Here is a 10753-nt window from a genome sequence, read left to right as displayed (position 1 = left end):
CGAAACCCCTCCCGGCCGCCGCGCCCAGCGGCGCCGGCCACAACCCCGGCCTGCCCCCCAATTTCAACGAGTGGTACGTCTGAGCCGGCCACGGGACCACCGGGACTGGGACCGACCCGACCCACGGCCACACGGAACCGGGGAGTGCTCCCCCACCCGCCGGCTGCAGCTCCGGCTTGGCCCATCGGAGGCTCTCCCCCTCGCACCACCGGGCGAGCCACGGCCTTTCTCAGGATCGGATTCGTTTCCCCTCCACCCCTCCTTTTTTATTTTATTTTTATTTTTTTACCCCGCTTTTAATTTTCCTCCCCTCCTTCGGTGCCCTCCTAGCCCTGTTTCTTTCTCCCTTTGCAACCCCGACGTGAAACGTTTCCTTCTTTCGCTGGGGAGATCGACCAGAGGATGGAAAGAAACCCCCCTCCGCCTTAGTGCTGATTGTTTGCAACTCACAGTCTTAAACCGTGCCAAAGTTCCTGTTATGTCTTGAACTTTCCTCTCTCTCTCTCTCTCTCTTTCTCTCTCAGCATTACACTTGTGAATGTATTCTCGTCTGATGGGGTCGCTCCGTGTTTTTTCAGGATGAAGGGTGTGGTGTTCTGCCCGGATCGTGACCGTTTTCGAGTCTGAAACCGTTGCCTTTTTGTAATAACTTCTTCTTCTTCTTTTTTTTTTGTAAATACATATCCGCGATGCCATATTTATCGTTTGTAATTTAAGGATCGAGACAAAAAAAAAAAAAAGTGCCGGGAACTGAACAATATTTATGGAGAAGGGAAAAAAAAGAATTAATAATAATAATTAATAATAATAATGGTTTTCTAACAAAATAAAAAAAAAAAAAGAAAGAGTGGGGAAAAAAACGAAAGAAACACAAGAAAATTCCCTGGGAACGGATGGGAACTCTGTACAGCTTTTGGTTATAACTGCTTTAGCATTAAAAGTTTATTGTTTTGGAAAGAGCCCGTTCCCCGCGTTTTTCCACCCCATTCCCCCTCCTCTCTCCGGGCAGCTCTTTCCCCTGGTAGCCCGGTTCCCTGCCGGGCCCGGCCCGCTGCCGTGGTCGCGGTGCTGTGCTGTTGCGTGTGTCCCCCCCGCCTCCCCCGCGCCCTCTCGGACTTGTGCTGTTGCAAACCCAGTGTTGCCGGTGGAGTCACGTCTGTCTGGGAGCAGGAGGTAAACGACACCCGGCTGCGGAGAGCGGGCGGAGGAGCAGCTCTGCCCGCGGGTGTCTGTGTGTCCCAGGCAGCGCGGGTCCGGAGGGGGTGAAGAGCTGTTTACTTCGGATTAAAGTAAGTGCTGCTTCATCTATCCCCAGTGTAGTGGGGGGGGGGGGGGGGGGAGGAGGCACCAGACACCCCCCCACCCCCATCTGCTTCTGCACATTTGTAATGTTTTAAATATCTATTTAAAAAATGGGGGGAAAGCCAAAGGAAACCGAGTCCGCGCCAGACGGGCTGGTCCAGGAGGAGCCGCTGCGCCTTCTCTTTGCATCCCCTTGCAGAGCTCGGGCTTCGGGCATCGCTTCTCCGGCCAGAGGGAGCATCCCGGCGGGGCGCCGCCGCAGCAAGCCCTCGCTGCCCGGGGCATTTCGGCGCGAGGCCCGGGAGCTGCTCCTGGCTGCAGTTGCGGGGGAGCAAAAAACGCTGGACTTGATTTTGTTAAATTAGTTTTTGTTTCTTCTAGGACGAGCCGGGATCGGATGGAGAAGCTCGTGGGCTTCGGAGAAGTTTTTCGCCTCCTAAGTCTGGCCCAGCAGGTGATCGCGGCTCCCGGGCCCCAGGGATGAATGCGGGGGACGCGGGGAGGGCTGGGGCCGGGAGGCAGGAGGGCTGCGGCTCCGCATCTGGCAGCAGGATCCTCCCTCCGAGCCGGGAGAAAACCCGCCCGACGCCGGGGCCGTGCGAGGCCTGAAAGGAGGAGCAGATCCTTCCTCGGCCGAGCCCGGCCGGGCTGCTCCAGGTGCCGCAGACAGCCCCGCCTTGAACTTGACCCCGGCGCGGGCGGCTTCTTCTTGCAGCCCAAGCCAAGCCGGCGGGGCCCCGATCCGGGCCAGGACACGAGGACGGGACGGGACGGGACGGGACGCACGCTCCGCAGCCGCGCAGGGTAAAAGCGCAGAAACCGGGGCGGGGCGCGGGGCTGCTTGCCTGGGGCTCAATCCGGATCCGCTCCGCTTCTGCCGCCGTGATCTGGGCTGTGCATGCAGAGCAGGGTGGGGGGGGGGGGCTTGGTGCAGGGGAGTGGGTGCTTGCAAACCGGCTTGGCCCCTGTTTTCTTGCCCAGCAGCACCCAGAGCTTCCCGGCTGGTGTGTAGCTGGGGCTGGGTGGATTTGCTCCCACAAACCGTGATGGAGGCATGGGGCTCAAACCGGAGCAGGAGGGATAAGAGCTAGCTATGCAGAGCTCTGCCCCCGGTGGGGGGGGGCTGTGGCCTGAGCTGCTTGCTGCTTGCAGCCCCTCCCCATCCAGACTTTGCAAAGGGTTGCTCCTAGCATGCATGCACCCCCTTAGCAGGCACAGGCCAGTCCCTGGGTGGTGGGGCAGGATCTGGGGGCTGCTTTCTGCAGAGCCTGAGCTCCAGGGAGTCACCCCAGGCATTACAAGGAAAGGGTCCTGCGTGTGCCAGTTCTCCCCCTTGCTTGCCAGGCAGCTGCAGGCCTCTGGGCCCCAGCCTCTCCCCTGCGGTAGTGCCAGCCCCTCCTGACTTTATCACCCGACCTGCTGTTTTCATTAATGGGGCAGAGGGAGCTTTGCTTGCCTTTGTTGGGGGGGTGGGGGAAGTTAGTTTCTAGCCCTAAGCCTGGCAGAGAAGCAGCAGACGGAGTGATGGGCAAACCCAGCATGGGGTGAAATGCACCTGGGTCCTGTATCTCCTGATCTTGTGCTTAAAAAAAATAAATCGTACTCTTTTGGGGAATGCTGCTTGTGCTTTCTAGATGCTGGCAGTTCACATCACTGCCCCAGAGCCATTCTTGCTCATGTGATGAGGGCAAACATTGCAGACTCATCTCTAGGGAAGGGCTAGCTTGGCCCAGTAGAGCAGGGGCCAGGTCAGTTTGGCTTTGAATGTGTCATTAATGATGGCTTGTGCATTTTGGGGGTGTTTCTTTTGTTTTTGGTTTTTTATTACTCAAGTGTCCTAACGCAGTGGCACCCCAGCACTGGAAATATAAAGGGCCAAGAGCTGCTTGCCTGCGTTGTGCCAGCAGCCCCATCGAAGGTGAGCAGAACTGGGGCTAGACTAGAATCGATGAATGTATTTTTAAAGGATTTGTGGCGTAGGGAAGTACCCAGAGAAAAAAAGCAGTTGATCAACCCTCCTGGTTCTTTTTCTGCGGTGCCTTCTGTGCTGTGCCTTCTGGCTGAGGACACCGATTCCTCTGGTGCTGTTGTTGTGGCCTGTTTGCATACTTCAGGTGTGAGCTTATGCAAAGCGTACCGGTTTAGATGTCCGTGCTGTGCGTGCCATTGATGGCTTGTGGTGGCACACGTGAAGGCAGAGTCCCAAAGGCTTTCGCTGAGGTTTTGCTTGAGAGTCTTGGGCTTGTGTGCTGTGACTTACATGCCCGTAGTAACTCCATGGGCTTGAATTCTCCGATTTCCAGGCTTAGTTTGGACACTTCCATTAAAAACAAAAAAATACTGCATGTTCCCAAACAAAAAGCATTGCATATTGGCTAATGTCAACTTGTGAGACAAGACAGACTTTCGTGACTGTCTTGGTGAACCATCCCTGACCTGCAGGCTGTTACTATGGTCAATCTAATTATGTGGAAAAAATGCCTCTGCAGAGATACATTATTGTTTTTGGAGAGGAAAAAAACCTGGAGATTAGCTTTCCATTTGCTACGAGGAAGTCCTCATAAATTGCAGAGTCTGCAAAAAAAATAAAAAAATAAAAAAAATAAATAAAAAAAGGAGTTCACACCAGCTAATCTGCCCATCAGATGAAATCGGAGACTTGTTTAACCTTGCTCCAACATTTGCATTAGTCAAAAAAATATATAAGCTGTATCTTGTAAAGGACTAACCGCATGGTTTTTATTCGTGTAATCGAAGGCAATACAAATATTCACAGGATGAAGCGCTTACCGTCGCGTGTACGGGTTCCAGTCGGGACCCAGCCGGCTCAGCGTTGGCGTCAGCTAGCTAAGAGGGACTCCTGGTTGCTGGAAATTCAGGGTAGGGTTTTGGGAATTGACTGGTTGTAGGTTGATGCATTTTAATTTTGGGACACTGAGTTTAATTTCCAGTAAAGAAAGTCATTTGCTATTTTGATTTCCTTCCCACTGACACTTTGGTAAGCCTAAGAGTGCCTGGTTCTTGATTTCAGCTCTTTGTAGGAAGACAGACTTTGAATAGGAGCCTGGGAAGGGCGTTGGGGCAGGGAGAAAGTAGTTGATCCGAGTGGTTTTTTTTGGCTTGGTGAGTTGTTCCATGGTGTCTGCTAAAAAATTGCCCAAACTGGGCTTGGAAACGAGCCCTGCCTGCAGTTGAATGGGCCCAGGCCTTTCTCTTGAGCCCGACCTTGTGCTTCCTTGCGAGTCTCTGGAGTTTTGCTCCTGTGCACGTGGAAGAGGCTGCGCGAGGCAGGGAGCCGGGCGTCATCATCCCCATCACGCCAGCAACAAACAGCGACGAGGCTGTAATCCCTGCCCGTCTCGTAGGGAAGGTGGGGAGGCAGGCGGCCGTTGCCCCAGGGGCATTTAGGCTGAGCGTGGTTGCCCTGCATGTTCTTCCTAGGTCTTTGGACCCTTTTCAGAAGGTCTCCTGCTCCGGGTTTGGGCGTGCAGCAACTTTCGGGATACAAAATGGCTGCTGTGCAGCTGTTCTGGATACGGAGCACGTAGACTAATGACCGCTGAAGCCCACGGGTTTGGAGCAGGCACTAAACAGCCTTTGACACCCTAATCCCAGTCGGCTGCTGTTCCCTGTGACACCCTCCCCTCCCCTGAAGTGGGGGCAGATGAACAAGCCCTTTACGATCCGATGCGAGGGGCCACATAGTTTCATGGGGTGGCCTGCTTGCTGAGGGGCTTTCCCTGCCGGGTGCTGAGTGCCCTCAGTTCCTGCCTCACTTCCACGGGAGTCCCTGGAGCTTGGCATCCTTCAGGATTGATGCTGTGAGCGTGCTGCTCTCTCTATCCCAGTCCTGGCTTTTGGCCCTCGGCTGCTGGCGCTGTGTCAGCCAGAAGACGACATCCGTACTTCGGTGCTCGCATCTTCAGGCCTCCGCGTTTTGGGAATGAAAACGTAGCCCCAGCTGCTGGAAGGGATCTGCCGGCCCGCAAGATCTTCCCGCAAATCAGAATCCCGTCCGTGCAGCTCCAGCTCTCCACGCTCCTTCCCCGGTGCCGTCGCCGAGGTTATTGAAAGTGAAAGAACTTTGCAGTTCTCCTTTGCTTTGTACCGGATTTGCTGTTTCTGTCCCATTTACTAAACAATCGTTCGACTGTTTTGGAGACCACAACTCCCCGCCGGTCCTTTTCACTTCGCCCCTGTTTAATTTTGCTTTTGAGTTAGCAACCTGCTGTTGCGCCTGGGGTTTCCACTGATTAATGCTGCATTATAACAACGTAAAATGTTGCGTTGCTGCTGCATTTCATATCCCTTTGAATCCACGGAGCTGAAGTCTCCCAGCAGTTCTCGATACACTCAGAGTCACGTAGACTACTTTTTTAGGGCTGCAGCTGAGAGCTGGCTCGGTCGCACTTAGCTTTACTCACCTGAGTAACCCGAATCTAAGGCCCAGGCCTATAAACACGCAAGGAAATTCACTCAAGCGGATAGTCCCTGTGGAGTTGGACTAGTTGTGTCTGCCAGTTTTTTCATCCAGCTGAGTAACTTTACAAAGATTTGCTTTATACAGGAGCCCAATTGACTTCAATGCATTGGGGCTACTCGTGTGAGTAAAGTCTCAGAGGATTAATTAAAGTAGGTGTACTCCAGATCTGCGTCCAAATGAAATATGAATTCCAACCCCCCATATATATATATATATATATATTTTTTTTTTTTTTTTACTAGAAAGAATAGTCCAGATGAATTTAAAACATTTTAAATAATCCTGTCAGACATCCTCCAAATGAGAGATTTGCTTTGGATTCATGGGATTTTTCTGTTAATTAGAAAAGTAAGGACATTATATCTCCCTTCTGGTTCGTGAGTCTTTTGGGTCACAGCCTTTCCCAAGGGCTACATGGGATTTTTTCTTCTTCTTTTTTTTTTTCTTCTTTTTTTTTTTTTTTAAAGAAAAGCCCAGTTTCGCCTGTGATCACATGACACGAGGGGCCAGCGCTGTAAGCCGAGCACAACGTACCCTGAAATGGGTGGTGGGAGCGGCAGAGTTGGCACTGCGGTCACAGCAATTCTTTTGATTGCATTTTTTACATCTCAGCTGACATTTATTTTAAAGCAAGCTCATGAAGTGAATGGTATTGTTTGCTCTCGCGCCTTTGTAAACATTGGATTTGGAATTAATGAAAAATCTATCCGACATGAAAATTGTTACATTTTCCCCTCCTCCACCTCCTTCTTTTTTCCCCTTCTTTTTATTTATTCTGGAGGAAAAAGGCAAGAATCCAAACTTGAAACTGCTCCTCAAAGCGCCTCCCTTTGAATTCACTGAGACTGAGTTTGAACTCTTTGATATTGGGCCAAAGAGAATTTTTTTTAATAAGCAGTGGTATTTTAGTTACCCAATTTGAGTTATTTTGTGTGTGTTTTTTGTGTGTGTGGTGGGAGGGGCCTGATTTTTAGCTGGCAAGTCGTGCTCACTTTCTGAAAATCAGGTTCTTCCCAGGTATCTCAGGCTGGGCACCAAAGAAGCAAGTCATGCCATATTTTTTATACCCCCATTTAAAAATCTTGGACTAGAAATAGATTTTATTATGATGAAGATTTTGTTTCCACGTGTGTTGGGAGCAATGAGACCCTTTCCACCCGTTTCAGTGGGACCCTCTGCCAAGCCCCAAAATGTCTTGATAAATCCTGCAAACGCTGCCTGGCTATGAGTGTGTCACCTCCTTTTCTGGTTTGATTTGTAAAATGTATTTCATAGAAGCTGCCTGACGTTGTCTTTCATTAAGCCGTGATAACAAAATGCTACACTCTGAAGACTGCGTCTTTTAAATGGAAGCAATTGCAATTTTGGACTATGGCTATTTGATCAATTTAAAAAAAAAAAAAGACTATCAAGGCATCAGAGAACTGTAATATTAACATGGATCTGAGCTCTCTCTGCCCTAATTTGTTTAGAATTTAAAAGAGCACGTATCATCCAAAAAGAACAATGCTTTTTTTAGGGAGCTTATCAGTGCTCGATTTTTCTTTTGTCCTGCTTTTTATCCTTTTTTTTATGTGTCATTGTTTTGCTGTAGGTTAAGAAGTGTATTCCTCAAGATTGACAGTAAATAGTTGTGAAAGAATTAAGTCAGCAGAAATGCCCCCTACAAAGTTTAGACTCACAGATGCATCAGTCAGGCATTATTGCTCTGAAAATGTGTGCTGGTTTTTGCAATCATTTTTTGCTCTTAATTTTGGCCATTTTTTGTGTGTGTGCGTGTGCACAAAAGCTAGTCCATCAGTGCCACAATCTGAGTAAATAGCATTCGACAAAAGCAACTGACACAATGAAGGGGCATACAAGAAATATTGCATTTCATAAACACAATTGCTAGAGCATTAAGAGAACAAACATGTGGTTTTATGAACATAGTTATAAATATTTAAACATGCAAAATGAAAATGTTACTAAATGTCTGGTTTCCATTATCTTTCAATGAACATTTTCATTCCTGGAAACATTAATAGCTGTCTGCAGAGCGCTGTTACGGAGCCGGGGAGGGGGGGCGGGGGGGACGTATGTATAATATGAAAATGTGTTAAAAGGCAAAATTGTTTGAAATGCCTTTGACCAAAGGAGAAGCTATTCTACCAAATTTGGTGTGCTACATGTACCAAAACAATCATGCACTAAAAATAGGGACTTGTTTTGCTCCTATTGGCAACTTTGTGTTAAAAAGATATTCATATCCAGAGACCAGGTTGGAAAATTTGAGGTGACACTCCATGTGTTTGGGATTGCACCCTGCAGTGGCAGTTTATTCATCTTTTATTATTTATTAGTACCTTTATTTATTTTATTCGAACTATTTTAATAATATGCAGTTATTATTTCAAAGTGTCTGCAAGTGTGCCTGGGTGCCTGTGCGGAAGAGTGTACAGGTTCTAATAAAAAGTTAAGTGCAGACAGTCCCATGAAAGCAAAGGAAAGCTTCCCACTGACCTCAGCAGTTGTGAGATCAGGTCTTGAAATGGGAATATAACAGGGTCTGTATGAGTGGACCCAGGCTCAAAGCAGTCTCGGAAGCGCACGGGGCATTGTACGGGTGCAGGACTTTGCCCGTGGATCTGGTTTCCAGATCAGGGCGCTGGCATTGTGCCACTGCACTGCGCTGCTCGCATCATACAAAGAAGGTGCAATGTGGCTATCAATTATTGCCCTTATGCTCGTTGTCTCTGTGCATTGATGCTAGGGCTTGCTGAAGGCATGGGGCTGGAGAGCACCAGGTCCCGTGTTTCTGGTTGTGCCACTGCTGGGGGTACTATAGTGCTTGTTCAGAAGATAATTTAGGTAAGAGACTCGGAGCGTGGCCTTCTAGGTAAGGAAGGGAGGTCTGTAGGATGGGACAATGGGAAGCGAGGATAGCAAAACAGGGCTGGGGGTGGAGAAGGAGCCAGATCCAAAAAGGGGGACAGAGCTGGAGCATGAGGGGTCTTGAAGGCATCAGTGTGCATGTACAGAAAGCAGTCTCCAGAGCCTCACTCGGTTTGCCTAGACTTCCCTCAAGCAAGTCCTCCGGGGAATGTCCTGGGGTGAGGACGTCAGGATGCAGCCCATGCAAAGTGCTCTGGTGTGCGCAGGCTTGGGTTCCCGTTCTTCACATCCAGACCAGGGGCCAAATCGGGGGAAGAAGCCATCACACCCGGCGCAGGGGATCCAGCATCTTCAGTGGGCTCGTGGCCGTGGACCTGAGAGTCTCCTCTGACACCGGTGGAAGTTGTTTTGTTGGGCCCGGTTGCCACAGGATCGGGTCCCGTAGGATCGTGGCCTTTCCCAAGTTTACAAACTGTGTTACTCCATTCAAGACCAATTGCCAGGGGAGACTGCGGCGAGGAGAGATCCAGCCGCCTTTGGCAGGCGAGACCGAGTGGAGCTGGCACGTTTCCTTGGCCTGCTACCCCTCGCTCCGGGAGAGGAAAGCTCACGTGATTTCAGCATATGACAACTTCAGATCCGCTGCTTTTAGGATAGCAGGAGAGCCTCCGAACCATTTTTAACCCGTCCCAGAGCCTGCCCTAGGCCTGGTGCTTTTCTGGGGTTTTGGGGGGCAACGCGGGTGGGCTCAGACTACTTTGCCCCATGTCCGAGAGCAGCTTGCAGCTCAGACTGTAGCCGTACCACCCTTCCCAGCTCCCGGCCCGAAGTTTCTCCTGACTAACTGGAGCTACTCAGACCTTCCTCTTGGTTTCTTTTTGCTTGCCCCTAAGAAATCTTCAGAATATTTTCAGCAGATTTTGCACGCTCTCGATAAGTTAATTTTTAGAGGGGACACACAGTTTTGTATGCTCGTTGCAAATGATCGTGAGAAAATTCATTCTCCCTCTCTCTCTCTCTTTCTCTCTCAATGCAGATCCTACAAGGAAAATGAAGTGTCTCATGAAATGGAGTTGTTCTGAACATCAGGATTTTTTTTTTTTTTAGTTTTTAAAAGTCCTGTTTTGACTCATTTTTGGGTGAGGTTGCTTAGGTCTGCTCTGCCAACACCAAAAAAAAAAATCTATCCAGGTGTCTTTTTTTTTTTTTAACTTTATGCAATGGTTCCATAACATAGGGAAACCTTGCTATTTTTAATTCTGAAATGCTATTCTTCACTTCTAGCAAGTATTATCTTTATTTTTAATAAGCCCTCCCAAACCTCACGTGCTCAGAAAATTGTTCTCTTGAACAACGGACCCATCAAGACAATCCTAGAATAATCAGCATGAGGAATGGATGTCAGCCGTGGATGGATTGCTGTGTTTCTGGGTAACATAATGCCATTTTAATATCTTGTTTTTAATTCAGCTCAGAGCACCGCTTGATGGACAAGGATGCAGCCTGAAGTCAGTTGTTAGAGGTTATGGCAGCAATGATTTCACACAACCAACCGCACCTCAGCTGTTATTAAGGATATGATGACCTTTTTGGTTGCAATCCTGAAATGCTCACTACCCCTTGCCCTTTGTCAGCGCTGGTTAGCTTCTGGGCCAGACAAAGCAGCAGGTTTAGTTAACTCCTGCCCATTAGCATATTAAATGAAGATGAGCATTTTAGCAGCAACAGTGATTGCATTGACTGATCAGTTGCCATTACCTAGTAGTCATCATGTTTCCCTTGGCTAACGAGATCGGATGCCAGCAATTCAGTCTTCAAACCAGTGAGGTTTGATAAAGAAATCTTTTAAATTTTCCTTGTGCACTTCAGCTCATGTCTTTTCCTCCTAGCCTGGCATCTGTTGCAGTCCTCGAGCGTTTCTGAGCCTGCAATTATTTGGATGCCTGCCCGTTGTCCCAGAGAGGTGCAGGGGAGTTGTTGCGCTAGCCCTGAAACCCGGTGCAGACCTCCGATTTACGCTCTTGGAACAGACTGCATTAGAGCAGCTTCTTCAGTGCATGCTCGTGACCATGCGGCAACACCAAGGAAGATGGG

At 49.3% G+C, this 10753-nt stretch overlaps 1 protein-coding gene across 1 annotated transcript in view; it reads left to right on the top strand.

The window, feature by feature from the left end:
* ZIC3 (Zic family member 3) overlaps positions 1 to 10753 on the top strand; it is a gene marked incomplete at its 5' end in the record, with an annotated part of 22406 nt that overhangs the window by 2089 nt on the left and 9564 nt on the right. Inside the window, 3 exons of the mRNA XM_025212730.1 lie at positions 12 to 1289; positions 1684 to 2106; positions 9696 to 10090. Coding sequence (XP_025068515.1) covers positions 12 to 83 — 72 coding nt within the window. The remainder of the gene's footprint in view (positions 1 to 11; positions 1290 to 1683; positions 2107 to 9695; positions 10091 to 10753) is intronic.

This window comes from Alligator sinensis, unplaced genomic scaffold (assembly GCF_000455745.1).
Source record: "Alligator sinensis unplaced genomic scaffold, ASM45574v1 scaffold1584_1, whole genome shotgun sequence".
Taxonomy (NCBI): Eukaryota; Metazoa; Chordata; order Crocodylia; family Alligatoridae; genus Alligator; species Alligator sinensis.
The sequence above is the reverse complement of the archived record's forward strand: the minus strand, read 5'-3'. Positions and strand labels throughout refer to the sequence as shown.